Here is a 19775-nt window from a genome sequence, read left to right on the forward strand (position 1 = left end):
TCGAGCGGCCACCTGCACGTTTGTTAATGTGGAGCTCATCCACTGGCATATGTTCTCCCAAGAACTGAGTGGTCAATTCCAAGAGGTCATGGCGGTCAGTTTTAAACCTGCACGCGCTTTTTAGGTCACACATAATGGTATGTGCAAATCTCCGGGGCCCATGGGAATGTGGGGAAATTATGTATCATTTGGCTGTCTGTGGAGCAGGGCCGGTCTTGGTGGGAAAAACATGCGAATGCTGATGGCCATCATGTGCAACACTTCGCCGCCGCTTGCGCTGCAATGGCTGACACAACAAGGCAAGAGCCACGCACAGTTTGAAGAACAGTTGCTTTTTGACTTGCGTTTGTTGTATGGCGGAGTCGCGCTGACCAGGTGATCCCCTTCGGCGTGCCATTCTGGACGGCGTTGGAAAATAACACATGACCGGTTTAGCTTACGTTATGTAGCAGATGGAACACATGCGATTCCCATGCTACGTAATACTGCAATGCTTTCAGCGCCAAAAAAAACAGGACTACTTTGCAAAGGTAGAGAACACCTTTGACATCCATGACAGCGTGTTTCTTTTTCACACGGAAGAATCGGCTGTGCCGCGCGATCCTGAATGTCAGGAAACCGCACCGACGTATAACTCTTGGGCTGGGCACTACTTACACGAATCTAAATCCCTAGTCACTGCCCTCCCATTCTCCCGCATGATACGTAACTCTAGTGCAGCATATTGCACAACCCGTGCTCATCGAAGACTCGCGCACCACACCGCTCCAGCAAAAACCCAATAAAACTCCGCGAAACGGCCCGGTTAGTTCCGCCGGTAGCGCCCTAATTGGAAGCGCGCCCGCTATCACCTGATCGCAGCTTTCATCTGGCGGTGACTGCGGACGGGGCGCCGCTTCTCCACTACGCACGCCGCGCGCGGGAGGAGGGAGGGGGGGGGGGGGCAGGGGCAGCAGGTAGCGGCCCCCACGCCGCCTTTCTCGGCGGCGCCGAAGGGCGTGTCGTTTCCGTTGCATCAGCTGCCATCCCAGCTGACCGCGGCCGGCCGGCGGCGGCGGCGCAGGTCCGCTGCGGTCGGCGCAGGCTCCACAGTCGCGGTCAGCCGACTGGGTGGTGGCGGGTATGCTCGGAAACAGGCACACAGGATCACCGCTCGGTGGGGACGGTCCGCGCTGCCACTGAAGCGCAGTGTACGCTGGACGCGTGCCTCCAGAAGTACGGACCAATCTGTCTGGCACTCACTGCGCCGAAGTGTGTGTCGGCCCAATCCGGCGCACCTGGGAATTGATTCCCACATGGGTTGAAAAATTCATTTCCACTCGACACCCTTACCGGCTTTTGAGTGGGAACTAAATTACGCGTGTATGGCGCTGCAACTGGATGACATTACTTCGCTGAGGCAGGTGCAGCCAACTCTAAACACAGCAATCACCGAACCAATATTCGTCACATAATTTCCAATCGATGGCAAGGTTGCGGTTTCATCACTGATTCCGAAACTGATCGCATCACACTAGCACCCTGACCTTCAAAAACCGCAGAGAACCCTTCTAGCGTTGTAACAAAGGTCGAACTCGACAGCCGCTTGCTAAATTCTCTCGAAGCTTTTACCAATCGAAAGGGAACGTTTGATTGTATTTATTCTCCCGAACCTAGTGACTTCATGTCACTATCTCGACCTCCAAAAGTCGTATGCATAACGTGATACATTCCAACCAGGTCTGAGCTCGGAGACCGGAGAGCCGATTATCTGGCCACCTGTACTGAAAAGTGCCACACGGTGAAATATGCTGACTCCTTTCGGTTTTACTTCCCACAATATGAGCGCAGACTACCCATTTTTCTCACATAAATAAGACAGTAGTATAAGCCTTATCCATCGAAATACCAGGAGAACAGAAATATAGTTAGATTGATATTTCGGCAACATGCCTTTCTCGAAACAATACCAGAAATGGGTTCAAAGTTGCCTGTCGATGACCGTACTCTATTTTTCATGCTTTTTTAAAGAGCAAGCCACAAGTTTTTACAGCACACCAACATTCAGAGAACTAAACAAGAGTGATTGCCAGCCATTACCAAGATACAGTGCCCATCTAAGAATCACAATGCCCGGACATACGTGTGCATGCAACGAATTTAAGCAAAAAGGCATCACGCATAACGCTTCATACGAACTGCAAGCGAGCAATAGTCTGCAAGTCTTATCAAAATTCGGCAGCCAAATCTTAATATACAGAGCTCATCATGGCCAATCATGCGAAGGTGATATGTGGCTTTATGTGTGATGTGTTCTAGTTTAAAAGTCGTTTACATGTGTGAGTGATGCCTGACGTGCGATGTGCGGTGCCTGTTCAATTGAAATCGTTTGGATGTATAATTGGTGCGCGATGTGTGATGCCTGTTTACTTCACCTCGCTTGCATGTTCAAACGAAGCGGGATGGGTAATGCTTATTTCCTTGAGTTCATTGGCATGTACACGTATGTCCGGGCATTGTAACTTCTTAGATAGTCACTGTATATTGGTTATAGCTGGCAATCGCTCTTTGGTTAATCCCCTGAATGTTGGTGTCCTGTAAAAAACTGTCTTGCTCTTTCAAAAAAAAGTCGAGTAGGATCATCGGCAGGCAATTTTGAATTCACTTCTGCCATTGTTTCAAGAAGGGCCATGCTGCCGGAATATCAACCTACTATATCTCCATTCTCCTGGGTTTTCCGAAAAACTAAGGGCTATACTACTGTGTGATAGTAGGATATATCTATATACTATGTATGTAGTATATATCTATGGGTGTTGGGGTGTGTGTGGGGGTGTGTGTGTGGTGTGTGTGTGCTGTGTGTGTGTGTGTGTGTGTGGTGTGTTGTGTGTGTGTGTGTGTGTGTGTGTGTGGTGTGTGTGGGTGTGTGTGTGGTGTGTGTTGTGTGTGTGTGGTGTGTGTGTGTGTGTGTGTGTGTGGTGGGTGTGGTGTGTGTGGTGTGTGTGTGTGGTGTGTGTGTGTGTGTGTGAAATATATATAAACATAATATCTGTGTGACTAATGCTCCTCGCTAATCCATTAAAAAACTTATCTCATATAAGTTTGAGTCAAAGTCAGACAACGAGTCCTGCTGTCCAGAGTCAGGATCCGAGTCTGAGTCCGAGGCTTCAGTTGTGTACTGAGTGACTGCTAGTTCGAGTTTGATTCATCTGCAATAGCAGGCAATTAACTTCAGTCCAAGTCACAATAGGTCATTGGCACGAGTTGGAGTGCGACACAGACTCATGCGGGTTATAGAAGTGTATGGAGAGCCGTTTCACAGAGTCACCCGGGATAGAATGTGATCTCGGAGTCACGACTTCTGTTTGACGCGTCTCCGACATATTGCTCATTGAATGTTCAGCTGTTTGACGGAATTTGGCATTTAAATAAATTCGGTGGCATTTCAAGTTACGGGTGAAAAATCATGTTGTCTTAAAATGACACCGTCATTCATAATAGATCGCATGAATATAAAATGCATCGTTTATTCATAATAGATCCCCACGAGTATAAATATAAATAGATCAGATGATATCGCATTATAGTTCGTTTCTACGGAGCATTTCGGATGTTTCGTTAAATTTGTATATCGACTGAGGATTTTCGGCATTATCATTATCATGGCGCTTGAGTGTCTCCAGGCTGAGGTTGAGTCCTTGAGTCCTGAGTGCTCCAAAATGTTGTCAAGTTCCTACTAAAACTAGTAAAGTCCTCTGGGAATTTGGCGAAAAATTGATCAAATTATATTGACAGTCCCATAGGGCCTCTGACCGATGCCTTGATCGGTTATGAGCGGAATGTTTTTGCCCCTGCCGTCCAAGATGAGTGTTAGTGATGTGTACAGTAATGCACAATTAATAAACCTGTACCGAGTTTAAGTTATGCAAGTTTTTGAGTGCATTTGTGAGGAATATTACGTACATGCATTAGAAGGTAGTAAAAACCTTATTATTCGTAGAAAAAAAACAGGAGATTGGAGATATAGATGCGTTGATATTTTGGCAGCATGCCTGCATCAAAAGGAACAGCAGAAGTAAATTCAAAATTTCATGCCAATGTTCCTGCCAAATCTTTCAGTTCTTTTTTTTTTGCAACAGCGAACCACAGTTTTCGCCGGTCACCAACATTCAGGGAATAAAACAAGGAGCAATTGCTAACCATCCCCACGATACAGTGCACATATAACTAGAAATAAGAGCACGCAAAAATACGTGTATGCACAAACGAACTCAAGCAAACTGTTCGCTCGCTGTTGAAAACAAAACTCAAAAATCGAGTAAGATCATCGGGCACTTTCGAATTTATTTCTGCTATCCCGTTCGAAACAGGCATGTTACCGAAATCTCAGCGCATATATCTCTTTATCTTCCAAGTCTCTCTACGAGGAATGAGGCTATTGTTACTGTCTTATTTATGTACCGAGTTAGGAATAAATCATGCAACCATCACGGCTTTATGGAAAAACATCCTCTGAAAGCATCGATACTTAAGTGCTATTTGACGTCTGTGAGCCTCAGGAAAGGGGAAATATTAGAAAGAGTCCGTTGAAAAAATATTGAAAAGAACCTGCTCTTTATTCTTCATTCTTTTCCGCCAGAAAACGACACATGCACCACTATTTTGTGAAAGGTTCTGTCCTGGTGCACCATGCTGGTGCATTGTGACACTGATGTCTACTCAGCGCGCTGGGCGTCACCCCGATCACGTGGTACATTACATCTGGTGCTCAGGTAACTTGTGTGTATTGCATCCAACCTCGGGAGCAAAAAGGCCGGTTTCAATAAATATTATTTTGGCTGTGTTGTTCGAACTGTAATCTGGATATTTTTGTTCAAATTCCTCTATGAATGAGGAATGCATTCCTCAATATCCACAGCGTTGAATTTTAGCTCACTGCAGCTATCTGATGGCGGGTTGCAGATATTTCTAAGATACCTGTCAGTTGTAACCAGATTTCACGTTTGGTTGTTTTTCCATGAACGAAACATTAGGTTTTGAATTGCATCCTAGCCCGCCTTCGTGGCCCTCAGACACGGTTCCATTATTACCCTGTAGATGCAAATCTGTTTTGACAAACAAATGCAGCATTTCCAGTGAAACAAATGCGCCTAATTTGTCATGGTAAACATCGAACAACTTATTATGCTTCGATTTGTGTCTTAGCCAAACTCTGTGGCCACCAGGGACGCTCCACCGCCCTGTTGATGCAAATCAGACGCGGTCGCAGTCCACCTTAATAGCATTAACAGCGTTCCGATACTGAGCTGCGTCAGGCTGCATTGCCGGCTCGTCGTCATTCGCATCTTCGGGTTGCTTAATCTTTCCTCTACGCCGCCATTAAAGCTCCTTCGAGTTGCGATGCTGCCAGACCAAAAGGGTTTATCGAGAGAAGAAACGAGGAGAGGAAGGAGGAGATGCGTAAGATGAGCCGAGAGAGATAGAGCGAGAGCTAGAGATAGAGAGAAGAAGAGAGAGATAGCTAGAGATATAGAGAGAGAGAGCAGAGAGAGAGAGATAGAGAGATCTTATCTCTCCTACTTCTTCTCTATCTGACATATCTCTCTCCTCTCCTTCTCTCTCTCTATCTCTCTCTATATCTCTATCTCTCGCTCTAGTATATCTCTCTCTATCTCTATCTCCTCTCTGCTCTCTTGCGTGTCTGTTCTAATTCGACCGCCTCTTCCTCTTAAAGCTCTTCGACGCCGCCACAAGTTCTTTTTTTAAACCACGACCAAGTTCCACCGTAACCTAGCATCCATTGGACGACTTATGGCGTGGCTAAACATCCGACCATTGCGAAAACTTTGTTAATCCTACGCTGCCTGACTGACTGTTTCGTGAATTACCTGGAATTTCCAGTCAGCTGATGTAAATGTAGGGATCTTGCCAAACGTCCGCTATTTATTGATGTTACCTGAAACACCTGGAGGTTCCTCGATACTTACGCCTGATTTCGTTAAAGAGATGAGCCACACCACCAGGAGTTCGAAACATCACACACACTACTTTCGAGATAATTTGTAATATATCATCCTCCTGCTTTATATATGCTTCATTCTTCGCCTTGTGAATCTGTCCCGACTCAGACTCAAAACGCACTCAGAAGATCCATACAGGATAATTGCTTTGATAGTGTTGCAGCTATATCATGATGTGCTCAGTTGGTCCCCACCAAGCTATCATACCATACTATATGTGGCGTATATATTTCTGTTTGCTCGGACCCACCGACAACTGAACGCCAACTCCTGCTCACAATAAATAAATCCGAGGGAAACATACCAACACGCATCAGACATTTCGTTGACTCTGGAGGCAATTCGTCTATACCCAGGTTGAAGCGCAATTGTTCCTGCAGCCCCTCCGACCGTGGTGACCGGACGAATCGCGGAATTCAATTTGTCAAACGTGCCTTACTCCCCCAATTCGTCTAGTGAGGTAAGAGACCAGTGACAACATGCTTTGACGCCATGGGAGATGGACATGCAAGCACCTTCACCTGCACGCTTCGAAGTAGGAAAACAATAGCCACCCCGTAATGTGCAACACGTCTTGATACCCGGCGAATGGATCACAAAGCACATCAACACATCGCTTGCACCAGTTCGCTGCCAAATTGAGCAACTCGCCCAGCATCCTAGCGACGGCCTTCCGCGAATCAATTCAGATCACGTTTGCGATGAACGCATCAATTAGTGGTGTGTCTTGCAACGCGGCACAGTTCGTCGGCCTAACCGCTCGTTTACGCCGGTGACCGCGTTGTGCCGGTCAAAACCGCCCGGGGGTAGGTCAGACGTCCCTCCTCGCGCCGCCGCCCGTGCCGAAAGTGCACGAGTAAGAGTAAAAGTATAAAACGCCGGGGCGCTGGCAGCATGGCACCGTGTCACCCAGCGACTACAGCGGCGAGAACATGTGGAAGGTACAGCAGGTCGCCGTCGCCGAGCGCGGTGGTGCCGGCGGTGCTGGTGCTGGTGCGGTGGTGCTGGTGCTGGTGCTGCTGGGGTCGGCGGAGCGTAGCGTGGCGTCTGCTGCGAGCCACCTGCTAGGAGCCAGGTTTGGTTGGATGTGTTTGGCCGCGAACTACCGTTGGGGAAAGCTACTTTGCTGAGCATAATGCTGCGTGGAGGTAGCGGAGTTTTCGAGGAGCGGTGCCATTGCCTTTGACTGCACAGCGAGTTAGTGTCATAATGCGTCGACTCTCTTAATTCACGAAGTTGGAATGAGCTGTGACAGCACCTCTGTCAAACAGTTTTTCGTGTATGTCCCTATCTCTTAGCTATATACGATCCATTGGCGATGTGCCTCTCTAAACATGAAATAGTATTATAAGGTTCCAGTTCAGCAGGGCAAAAAACTACGGGGGCATGTTTATGACGATATCGGCCAAATTACAACAATGTAACGACTCTGGATGCTAGAAAATTGGCAGATTTGTTCCAAAAGGGGGGAAAGCGTGTAAGTCACCTACCCACTCAAGAAACCTTACGTGATATCTGTAAGATCTGTCTCCGAACGAAAGTTGCTATGGCTCAAGCAGGTGTGAAGTTTGCTCTCAACCTTCTCTCCGTTTAGGCGACAGAGGTAATGCGCTTCGACAAGCTCTCTTCAAATTATTTCTCTTTAGGTGTCGTGTAACTCCCCACTATTCTAACTGAAGACATCGCGTGCACGATTTGACCAGGGTGTGACACACGCTTTTCTCATTTGAGACGACGAAATTGGCGCAGTTGGTGGCGCGCCGGGCTTGTTACCCAGCGGTCCGCGGCTCGACCCGGTGAGAAAGCGAGGTGGATGGGGAGATGGCAGAAAGCAAGCAGACGAGGCCGCGGCAACATTCGTGAAGCCATCAGTCGTTAAGCGATCGAACTGTAAAGTTTCAGTACTTGCCGGTGGACTATTTCTTGGACACTTCCAATCGATGGTGTCTGTTTCCCACGGCGCCGCTGGAGCCTGTTGAGCCCATGACGGCAGTTGTCCCCCGCGGGCATGACGCGCCACTCGGCTCCGACTCCGGCTCTGGCTTCGGGCACGGCCGGGCGGCGGCACGGTCTGCCAGCCAGCGCGGAAGTCGTGACGATATCTAGGATGTATCTATCTTGGCTCGCCAAGCGTTGCGTTGCGCTCACTTTCACTGCTTCGTGAATCAGGGATCAAGTACCATGGAAGTGCCTCGCGATGACGAGGGGAGGCGATGAGGGGAGGGGACTGAACCGCTTGGTCTGTTCCCAAGCAACATCTCGGGCCTGATTTAGGTGTGTATGGACACTTACTACGAGTGTCGCCCCCTTCCATGCTCCCCACGCATGCTGTTGAAGCATTTTGTGTTGGCAACGACTATACTATCTTCGTCTTGCTGATACTCGCGGTTGCTGCGCGGCGGTTTGTGGGTCAAGTAGTAGTAAAGTGGGTGAAGTAAAGTCTTTCTTTTAGCATTACTTTAAGATGCATCAATGTAAGCAGCCAGCCAGACAAACCCGCCCGGAGGATGCTGAGCTTTTCTTGATATTCTCGGTTCGAGAGACTTCCACGAGTATCGTCGCAACATGCGCACAACCGGTCATGCGTGGCATTGGGTATCTTAAACACGCAACAGGCAAACGATGCTCAATTCTACCCCTTAAAACTGCATGGAACTTTGCATAGCATTGTGTTGACATCGTAGCATGGTTGACATGTTAGTATATGTTTGCTCTTTTTCTAGCAGCCCATGTTTTTCATTTAACCTACCGGGTGGCTGTAATTCATTGACTATTTTGTGATCGTTTCAGCTGCTTATAGTCTACCTGGCCGCGGGGGCGATGGCCCAGTCGCGGACAAACGGCACACACCTGCAACTGCTTCGGCGGAGGCGGCAACAGTACTCCGCCCCAGCTCCTGCCCCTCAACCGAGCTATGCCCCAGCTCCTGCTACCCAGCCAAGCTACGCCCCAGCCCCCTCCCCTCAGCCGAGCTACGCCCCATCTCCAGCTCCTCAACCGAGCTACGCCCCACCCCCCTCTCCTCAGCCGAGCTACGCCCCAGATCCTGCTCCTCAGCCGAGCTACTCGCCAGCTCCTGCTCCCCAACCGAGCTACGCACCATCCTCCTCCCCTCCGCCGAGCTACGCCCCAGCTCCTGCTCCCCAGCCAAGCTACGCCCCAGCTCCTGCTACCCAGCCGCGTTTTTCCCCAGCCCCCGCTCCTGAGCCGAGCTACGCTCCAGCGGCTGAGGTAGACTACGATGAGCCTGTGGAATACAACGCCGCGGCATACAGTGATGTAAGTGACTTGACGCATGCCAGCTCGACAAGCATCGGTTGGACAACTATGGTGGTATGAATGATGATGAGTGCGCACAAAGATCAGACAGGCTTGTACAGGACTTAGAAAGTCGATAATATGCTGACCTAATAAATTGCATCGCAGAAGCTTAAAATGTTGCATTTGAAAGTGTAATTTTGTACGATTTTTCCATTGTGTAAGCACCCTGCGCTTTATTGTGGTTCATCATTCAGTTTTAACATAATTGCACGAATTTCGAGTCGAGAATTAAGTCCAGATACCTGTGTTGGTCTAATTTGTTTGCCTGGGTCGTTCCAAGGAGCCAGCCAAATACGACTTCCAATGGGGAGTGAAGGACGACTACGGTAACGACTACGGCCACAAGGAGTCCAGGGATGGAAACAAAGTGCAGGGCACCTACTACGTCCAGCTGCCCGACACCAGGAAGCAGACCGTCAACTACCACGTGGACGGTCAGAGCGGCTTCATCGCGGATGTGCAGTACGAAGGTGAGGCGCAGTACCCGCAAGCGAGCGGAGGAAAGGGCTACCAGGCCGGGCCGGCCGCTGGAACGGCGTCTAATGACCAGGCGCGCTACCAGCCGGCTCCTCAGCAGCAGAGATATGAACCGGCTCCGCAGCAGCAGCAGCAGCAGCAGCAAGCAGCAGCAGCAGCCGCAGCAGCAGCAGCAGCAGAGCTATGGACCGGCTCCGCAGCAGCAGCAGCAGCAGAGCTATGAATCGGTTCCGCAGCAGCAGCAGACCTACCAGCCGGCTTCCCAGCAGCAGCAGCAGCAGCAGAACTACGAACCGGCTCCGCAGCAGCAGCAGCAGCAGCAGCAGCAGCAGCAGAACTACGGGCCGGCTCCGCAGCAGCAGCAGCAGCAGCAGCAGGAAAACTATGGACCGGCTCCGCAGCAGCAGCAACAGCAGCAGAACTATGAACCGGCTCCGCAGCAGCAGCAGCAGCAGCAGCAGCAGAACTACCAGCCGGCTCCTCAGCTCCAGCAGCAGCAGCAGCGCTATGAACCCGCACCTCAGCCGCAGCAGCAGAGCTACGAATCTGCACCTCAGCCTCAGCAGCAGAGCTATGAGCCTGCTCCTCAGCCCCAGGAGCAGAATTACCAGCCTGGTCCCCAGCCTCAGCCACGACCGCAGCAGCAGCAGCAGCAGCAGCAGCAGCAAGGCTATGAGCCTCCTCCCCAGCCTCAGCAGCAGCAGCAAGGCTATGAGCCTGCTCCCGAGCCGCAGCAGCAGGGCTACGAATCTCCCCCTCAAGCTCAGCAGCAGAGTTATGAGTCTGGTCCTCAGCCTCAGGAACAGAACTACCAGCCTGGTCCCCGACCTCAGCCGCAGAACTTCCAGCCCGCTTTTGAACAGCAGCAGCAGCAGCAGGGCTATGAGCCTCCTCCCCAGCCTCAGCAGCAGCAGCAAGGCTATGAGCCTGCTCCCCAGCCGCAACAGCAGGGCTATGAGCCTGCTCCCCAGCCGCAACAGCAGGGCTATGAGGCTCCTTCTCAGCCGCAGCAGCAGAGCTACGAAGCTCCTTCCCAGCCGCAGCAGCAAAACTATCAGCCGGCTCCCCAGCAACAGCAGCAGCAGCAGGGCTATGGGCCTGATCCCCAGCAAGAGCAGCAGCAGCAGGGGTATAGGCCTGGTCCCCAGTCTCAGCAGCAAAGCTATGAACCTGCACCCCAGCCGCAGCAGCAGAGCTATGAAGCTGCTCCCCAGCCACAGCAGCAAAACTATCAACCTGCATCTCAGCAGCAGCAGCAGCAGCAACAACAGCAACAACAGCAGCAGAGCTATGGGTCTGCTCCCCAGCCCCCACAGCAGAGCTATGAGCCTGCTCCTCAGCCCCCACAGCAGAGCTATGAGCCTGCTCCTCAGCCCCAGCAACAGAGTTATGAACCTGTTCCCGAGCCGCAACAGCAGCAGCAAGACTATCAGCCTGCTTCACAGCAGCAGCAGCAGCAGCAGCAGGGTTATGAGCCTGCTCCCCAGCAGCAGCAACAGCAGCAGCCGCAGCAACAGGGCTACCAGCCTGCTCCTCAACAGCAGCAGCAGCAGGGCTACCAGTCTGGCCCGCCACCCTCTGCCCAGCCTCCGTCTGGACAAAGGTACAGCTTTCCGGAGGCCGAGAGAGGCTTCCAGCCGATCGAGGACAACAGCGGTTACGCGGCCCCGAAGCCGTCGTCACTGTTGTGAGCAGGCGGAGAGGCAGCGACAGCTTGGCGAGTGCGGTTGTGATGCCATACACACGAGCAGTGTTATGTTCGTCTAGTGGTTGAGGAAGGAGTCGCGGCGCTTGTGTGAGTGCTATGTGCCTGTCGCTGTGCTGCCTCCGTTGTTTCAGTGTATTCTAAGTCACCGTGTTTGCCTTAAGCCAGGCCGGACGGGCGCCTCCGGCTTCCGGAGGGTGTCTAGTCCCTGGTGTCTTGTGGCGGTACTGTACCTAGATGACCTTTTGTCGTTGTTATTTTCGCCGATGGCTTACTCATGGGGCGCTGTGCTCCTGCTGATCCTGAGAGAGTTACGCCCTGATACCCACTGCATTTATTTGATCGGTGAGGTGCTCAACGTAAAAGCTCAACGGCCGATATTCCTTCGAGATCCTGGGAATTTTAGGATTCGCCAGGGAACATGGTTAACGAGGCATGATGGTGCGTGCGTTATGTACGAGTACGCATTTGTCATGAATACATGTTTTTTATAAGATGTTTGTTGCATCCTGCCCCGGCTCAGGCGTAAGGGTACCTTCGTAAGGTACCTTCAATGGAAGTTGTGCGAACGTCACATTACTTACGGCCGACTGGGAAGCGCTGGATATACACCTCTCGATGTGCTAATGTGCGATGTTAAAAACTTTCTATTGGTTTGTTAGGCCTTCAATGACACATTGAAGCAGACAAGTCAAAAGCTTTGCCGAATGTCGTCTTCTGTGAAGCATTATATTCTTATTTACTCACATAACTGCCTAATGTCTAGGTGTTGGTCGTCATAAAATAGCGCTGGAAACGCGCAAGACAAACCAGATTTCAAGGTTTTCAAATGCTTCGCTCACTTTGAAACATTCCCAGCAGTCTCGCGCCAGCTTCTCCACCACCCATAACCCGCAAGCTGCCGACTCCTCCAACGCGCGTGAGAACCCCTCAACCAACACCGCCCGTCACTTTGATCCACCAATAGTCCTTCAGCTGGTTAGTCACGTGACACGCGTCAGCTGCCCGCTGGTGCGCGACGTCGCCGGTCTGACCGCTGACGACCACCAGCCTTTCTCGCGCCGGCGGGAAGCCTCGGTCGCGAGGTTCGAGTGAGAGCGCGCCGGGCAGGAGCCGCAGAGGGGCGGTGCGATCAGTCTGTCTGTTGCGCGCCTGTCGATGATGGATCGGTGACAGAGATGCCACGCCGTGGAGGTGCGTCTGCGGGCTGGGGGATAGGCGATGGGTCGGTGGAGACGGAGGGCGCCGGTGACTTGCTCAAACATAAGGTATGCGGAGGATGATAGTGATTCATTTATCACTATCATCATGCGGAGGGATAAGCCCTTGGCGTTTGAATGCAGAAGTGGTTCATGGGTTCACATTGCACGGGATTTCCACCTCGGACACCGGAGTCTGAACATGCCCAGAGGTGGCCTCTGTTATCTAATGTTCCTGTTGACAAAAAGGAATGACAGTAACATGAAATAAACACGTAATTGTTTTGCGGTGCCCGGGATAGAATGTGATTTCGGAGTCACAACTTCTGTTTCACGAGTCTCTGAAATCTGGCTCATTGAAAGTGCAGGTGTCTGACGGAATTTGGCATTCTGGCATGGCGCGGCATCTAGTAGGTGCGGATGCTCGATACAGTGCACGTGTTTGCAGATGCTCCTTTTGACCAGACCCGGCTCCAGCAGCGGGGAATGTGGCCTTGCGCAACTGTGGTTTGACATGGCAGATCATCGTGTAAGGTAGCATTTTCCGAGACTTTTGTGGAGTAACAGGAAGCTCAGCGCGATATCAACAAGCACGCAGCACAAGATGACGCAACACGCCTGATGTAACCCCATGCGCCGCACTGAACGCACTAATCACCTGCATGGCGTAGTATCATCGACCGGCTGTGACGTCACATCCCGTCCAAACTGCAGACGAGACCAGACGGCTCTGGTCGGCTTAGCGAGGGCAGCACGCCCAACAGCTCAGCGGAATGTGCATATTTGCACACGAGCTTGGCTTCTGCACAACGGTGGGTTCCTGGGGTGTGACCAACGCTACGCCGCTTCAACATCACCTGACCGGCGATGAGCGATTGATCAGGCTCACGTGAGTGACTGAAGCCGTGAGGTGGTGACCCAAAAGTCTGCGGAAGTAATCGAGCCGTTGCCCATCACATTTCCATGCGGACGATTTGGACCGGTGCCAGTGAAGGACAGATTGCTGATGTTGGAATACGCCCATTATTCACCTGCTGCATCAGATAGCATCGACATGGACTGAAGCTCCATTGGGACCATTCCAGTTCATAGGGTCCATTGACTGGGGTGGGTTCATGATGTACGCTCCCATCCGCGAGCTAGCACCACTCGGCTCGTCACGTGATAGGGTGACCTGGTCGCTGACAGGCTAGCCAATCGCAGCCAGTCTGGCCGCACCCAGTTGCCACGACGGCAGCAATCAGCTGGAACAACATATACGCCGCTCACCAAAGCGCACCTAAATCACCCCGTTCGCCCGGCCGTAACACCAAGAAGCTGTACCAAGTCTGACCTGGCATGACCGTCAGTGTGTCAACATCAGCATTGGAGCCTTCGATGCACCGAATGCGGCGCCTGCCAGGGCGATGTATAATTTTGCTCACCGCGAGGGCAAGGGCAAAAATGCTATGGTCGTACACACAATAACAAAAATGCAACGTCTTTTTCTTCCGATACCTTCATGTCTGTATACTTTTCGAGTCCAGATGCCACGCGACCCCGGCGCCTAGCGCACAGTACCACCTAGCGCACAGTACCATAATAAAGTGACTAATCGATCCGGTTGGAAGACGAAACAGTCCGTCCGAGAACGTGACGCACAGGGGTATGCATGAGACTACGGGCAATCTGGAATGCTGCCGCGAAGCCACTGGTTGGCCTTGACGATGATAAGCAAGAATGCTGGTAGATTGCATGTGTAGTTATGAGCGCGGAGTTTGTCTAAACACCAATTCACAAACGGCAAATCGTGCCGTTTCGGCGGTGCAGCCCGACTAGAACCTGACCATCTTTCTAACAGTTGAATACCTTTCCAGATACTGTTTATCGTGTCTAACAATGTTGAGCGGGGAACAGATCGATTTTTTTTGCAAGTTTTGGTCCAATATTGTCAAGACAACTAGTTACAAATTATTTTGTCTGGCGTGATTGTCTGAAGTGCTCCAATGTGACCACAAACGAAACTTCCATTCGATCAGCAATGGCAACATAAAATTTGGTTATTAGAGAAACTAAACAGCACAAACTGTAACTGGGCGCTTATGTTTGCACCCCGCGCTCCTAACAACGCAGGATCAACACGATTGAACCGGAGAAAGAGAGGACGATCATGATGACTTTAGTGTGGGTCACGTCAGTGTGGGTCTGGTCAGCAGGTCACCTGCCAACGAACAGAAATCATGCATTACCAGGCTTTAATTACCTTGAGGCGATGGAATGGCAGCCTGTGTACTGAAAATAGCCAGCCTTCAATATACCGGGAGCTACGGGTTCAATGGCGTTGTCAAACAAGCGTTGGTTATCTTAAGAAAATGTGACGTAATGCTGTATGTATCCATGATCTCAGGTGAACAAGTCTTCGCAAAAAGTAAGGTTAAAAAAACCAGGTCATGTGAGAGGCAATGATGTATCTTGTGCCGGTATTTCCCGTAGAAATAAATGAAAATTATAAATAATTTGAGCTCTCACGTCTGGACATTATGCCCAGATGTGAGGACTCAAGTTAAGCCTTGGTTGAGCCCTCACATCTGGATTATCACCTATCTGGATCAACTCCTATTAGGATATTGGAGCTCAACTGTTTCATTAGTTGGGTATTTTGCTGCTGACTAGCTACAGATTCGAAAATATTCTGCATTTCACGTGCCTTGGTACTCATTCATATTGTTGTGCTTACCTTGCTCGCTCATGACCGTGAACATAGCTACGAAGCTACCAGCTGACCTCTCGATGACGGTCGGCGGGACAGTCCCCGCGATGGGACAGCCCCCCCCCCCCCCCCCAGCTGACCTCTCGATGACGGTCGGCGGGACAGTCCCCGCGATGGGACAGCCCCCCCCCCCCCCCAGCTGACCTCTCGATGACGGTCGGTGGGGTAGCCCCCGCGATGGGACAGCCCCCCCCCCCAGTTGACCTCTCGATGACGGTCGGCGGGACAGTCCCCGCGATGGACAGCCCCCCCCCCCCCAGCTGACCTCTCGATGACGGTCGGCGGGACAGTCCCCGCGATGGGACAGTCCCCCCCCCCCAGTTGACCTCTCGATGACGGTCGGCGGGACAGTCCCCGCGATGGGACAGCCCCCCCCCCCCCCAGTGACCTCTCGATGACGGTCGGCGGGACAGTCCCCGCGATGGGACAGCCCCCCCCCCCCCCAGCTGACCTCTCGATGACGGTCGGTGGGTAGCCCCCGCGATGGGACAGCCCCCCCCCCCCAGCTGACCTCTCGATGACGGTCGGTGGGACAGCCCCCGCGATGGGACAGCCCCCCCCCCCCCCGCCTAAGACTCGTGCCCAGTACTCCGGGACATCCTTAGCGCCAGACGGAATTTTTCGTGATGGTTAGCATATAGAATGGGTGAACGATTTCAAGCATCAGAATGAACGCTAGAACATAAAACAATGCCATTGCAGCCATTTCGCATTACTACAGGGCCGCAGACTGGGATCCAAGCGATGCTCTGACAACACATCTATCGGTCGCGATTTAGTCAGTTCCACATTATTCGACCGGAGGTGAACCAGAAGCTAACAGAAAACCAATCTCCCGAGAAGCGAATCTCCCGAGAAGCCACTCCTGTTCTTTTTTAGTAAAACGGTCTCGATGCGAGCTGCTACGTGGTATAAACCGAGAGCGATAGGCCATGTAAAGCGTGCGAACGTATGACTCAATCAGTTGTGGCCAATATCCACTAAACATGCTGGGCTTTCATGAATACGTTTGTAATAACCAACTAATACAAACAACGCAACTTTATCCATTTCTTTAATCGAAATAGTCTGTGTCATCGCCGAACAAGTCTGGGACCATGCTATGTGTTAAGTGGTGTAATAGAAATACGAATAAATGACCGTCTTTTTCTGATGAGCTCCCCAGTAGGCCAATAGATTAGCAGACCATGTGGCTAATTTCAGGATACATTTGTAAAGCTCCCAGACAGGTGTGATCCAATCTGGGCCGCATGCTATCATCTGCATGGTAATATCATTGCCTATGTCGTCACGCGCTTCGTCCCTTACCAAGCGAGGCGCCGCGCGGGCGTGAAGTGCTGAAAATAGTTTCGGCTTCGAGGCGCACCGTTTGTTCACATGTTTCGGCCGGTTGTGCGCACCCTGGCTTGCCTTGGTTTGTGGCTTTGAGGCAGTTATTTTACGCTAGTAACCATCGTGTGCCATGCCGTAGTGCTACAACGTGACACACGTTACAGTGCACGCCGTAACGCCCAACAGGACTACCAACGCACAATGTTATGTTTCTTGTGCTAACTGCCAACGGACACTCAACGCTGCCTCCCCAGCGGCTATATCATGCTTAGCCTTTTTTCGTTTCTTGTTACACAAAATGCGAACCGTTTCCACGTAATCACAGAATATAGGTGGCTTAAGGTGCAGCAAAAACCACACGTAAGCACGTTTCCTGCGTTCAGCAAAGAAAATAACACTTCAGCATTAAGATATAGCAGCTCAGCAACTCAATTTATCGCATTCACACGGAGAAGTCCATACGAAATACTTGCGAAACACAAACAATGTAGGGTACGATTAAAGCAGTCTGAAAGCACAGCCGAAACACATCACCGGCATAACCCGCAAGCATTCGCTCTTTGTACCTATCACCCTTCACCTCACTGTGCCACAGTGGGCGAGTCAAAGCTCGACGAACTCCATCTAACTTGGTCGAGCCTTCCCACCAAAACAACAAGGCGAACGGACTACATTGACACTCGACGCCGCCGTCCCGCCGGCCCGTCTAGAAGTCGGGCGCCGGGCACTTGTCGCGCTCCAGTCCGCGCGGGTTGTAGAGGCTGTACTCCTTGTTGCGGTAGTCCTCCCAGGGCTCAGTGTCGCGCTTCCTGTACTGCACCTCGGGCACCTTGATGAGCGTGCGCAGAGCGAACAGCGAGTCACCCAGCACGGCCAGGCCCACGAGTGTGGCCAACGGGATCAGCGCCGGGTTCTTCTTCATCGTCGCCATGCTGAACAGCGGCGAGCGGGGAGACTTCGTCATGGTCAACGGCGGGCTGAAATCAACAGATCAAGTGATAAGGCAGGCCATCGTGAAAATGAATCCTTGAGCCTCTTTTAAGAACGTTGCATGCTTTGGGCAACCTGAACGCTGCCAATTTGTACATACCCAAGCACTGTCAATTTTACACTCCAAAGCAGCGCCTATTTCACCGCCCGAACGCTGCCCACCCTTACCCACCAACCGCCGCTATTGGATATGCCAGAACACCGCATGTCTCATCGCCCGTAGCCCTGCCTGTTGACAGTCCGCAGTCTTTCACAGATCCGACGGCGACGGAACGGGAGAGTCCCGCCGTCACGTCCGCTCCCGTCCGTCTTCAGTGCGCGCCTGAACAGCGCGCGTGTTTGACCGGTGCTTGAACCGCGGACGCTCGACAGGGGCGCGGCCATCGGCCTGCACCGGTGGGATGTGGCTGCGTTCGCCGTCCCAGCCCAGTTAGCTAATCAGGCTGGGTGTCCGGTATTGCGTCACCGACGGCATGATGTGGCCGTTGAAGAACATGGGCACGCAATGAGCAGGGTCGCGCGGAGGTGCCTAATGCTCTATCTAACCTGATACAACGATCGGCGATATGACCAAGTGGCAATCAGAGAAGACGAAAATGCGCATACATTACAATACAACGTGCACAGCACCTAAATCAGTGTGCAATCCCCATGACCGATCCAGCATCTGCATGCTCGTCTGCAGACGCTCCCTGCGGAGTTCAGCACGTCGCAGGTAGCAGCAGCCACTCGTCATAATCACCTCCAGAGGTTCAGCGTGTCCAGACCGAATCGATTCCCTGGGTTGGCCTGATATGAGGGCGGTGGATCGATGAACTGCGCTGCTTCGTCTGTTGGTGGGCGGCATGGGCGGGACGGCATGGGGACCAGAGCCTTGCGTATGTTGTGGTTTGAAAAGCTGTCCCGGCTTGGGCAGTTGTTTATGCCCTGTCGCCGTGCTAATTTCCCCGTGCTTACAATGCATATTCGCGTAACTTTCCAGTTGGGAACCAGTACGTCGCTCATCGACAAAGACCAGCAGCAAGGCCACATATGTTAGAGGCACAAACTTGGACCCACAGAACATTTGGTGGACACAACTCACGCTATTTCTAGTTATGTAAAAGCTGAATAGTTAAAGTTGAATTATCTCTGCTTGAACGACGCGCTCCCACAAATCAGTGCAGGCAACCGGGACGCTGCTTCAGAGTCGCAAGCACCTTCGTATCAACGACATTGTACTGCATTTTCATCAGATGACGTATCCATTCAGTGTTTGTTTTAGACGAAACGCTAAATACCGGACCTAGGCGTCATCAACCAATGCCTGATGTCTCCTCAAACACCGAACCACTGTTCATTTCCAATCGCGCCTTTCTGCTCACTGGCCGCGATAAAATTCCTCACATTTCGTCTTCAACCGAAGAAGACATCTACCCACCTGTTGCGGTTCGAGACGTTCAGCTCCTGTTGCGAAGTGCGCCTGTCCGGGTGAGGGTGCCGTCAGCAGCGGTGGAGGCTCGTGCAGCTCTGAGGCCGAGCTCCGGCAGCGGCGAGACCCGGGGTACGCCCGCGGCGCTGACGCAGCCGCTGCCTCATACGCCGGCGCCGACCGCTCAGGGTTGCATCAGCTTTCCTGCAGTTCGAAAAGTCCCCGCGGACGCGTCACGTGCCGCACGCGGCGAATCTGCGTCTCGCCATGAGTGACGTCACGTGCGCTGTTGACCTTCGTCGGCGGCGACCGAGCCCGCAGGCGCCGGCGAGTTTACCGGCGCCGTTTCCGCCGGCGGTGTTTGAAGTCGGCGCGGTAGGTGGGCGCCGGCCGCTGCGCCCCGCCGGTCTGGTCCGAGACAGTTTTTCTTTTGCTCACATGTCTGCTGCGACCAGCAGACGAAGAAGAACCAGGTTTCCGTACAAAATGTGGAGGAGAAAATGGAAGAAGCCGAACAAGGAAAGCGAACAGTCTTACTAAGTGCTTTTGCGAGGAACATTATGCATATAGATATGACAGTAGTAACAACCTT

At 52.0% G+C, this 19775-nt stretch overlaps 2 protein-coding genes across 2 annotated transcripts; one reads left to right on the forward strand and one right to left on the reverse strand.

Annotated features, from left to right (window-relative positions):
* Positions 1-6914: 6914 nt before the first annotated feature.
* On the forward strand, positions 6915-11488 carry LOC119093443 (skin secretory protein xP2). The gene is made up of 4 exons (XM_037216397.1): positions 6915-6940; positions 8790-9278; positions 9601-9935; positions 11401-11488. The coding sequence occupies exons 1-4, from the start codon at positions 6932-6934 to the stop codon at positions 11486-11488; spliced, it is 921 nt and encodes a 306-aa protein (XP_037072292.1). The 5' UTR covers positions 6915-6931.
* A 4736-nt stretch (positions 11489-16224) lies between these two features.
* LOC119093883 (normal mucosa of esophagus-specific gene 1 protein) lies at positions 16225-19411 on the reverse strand. The gene is made up of 2 exons (XM_037216897.1): positions 19193-19411; positions 16225-17759 (listed from the first exon to the last, which is right to left on the reverse strand). The coding sequence occupies exon 2, from the start codon at positions 17744-17746 to the stop codon at positions 17489-17491; it is 258 nt and encodes an 85-aa protein (XP_037072792.1). The 5' UTR covers positions 17747-17759; positions 19193-19411; the 3' UTR covers positions 16225-17488.
* Positions 19412-19775: the final 364 nt, after the last annotated feature.

Source organism: Pollicipes pollicipes, unplaced genomic scaffold (genome assembly GCF_011947565.3).
Source record: "Pollicipes pollicipes isolate AB1234 unplaced genomic scaffold, Ppol_2.1 Scaffold_4002;HRSCAF=4701_pilon_pilon_pilon, whole genome shotgun sequence".
Lineage (NCBI taxonomy): Eukaryota > Metazoa > Arthropoda > Thecostraca > Pollicipedomorpha > Pollicipedidae > Pollicipes > Pollicipes pollicipes.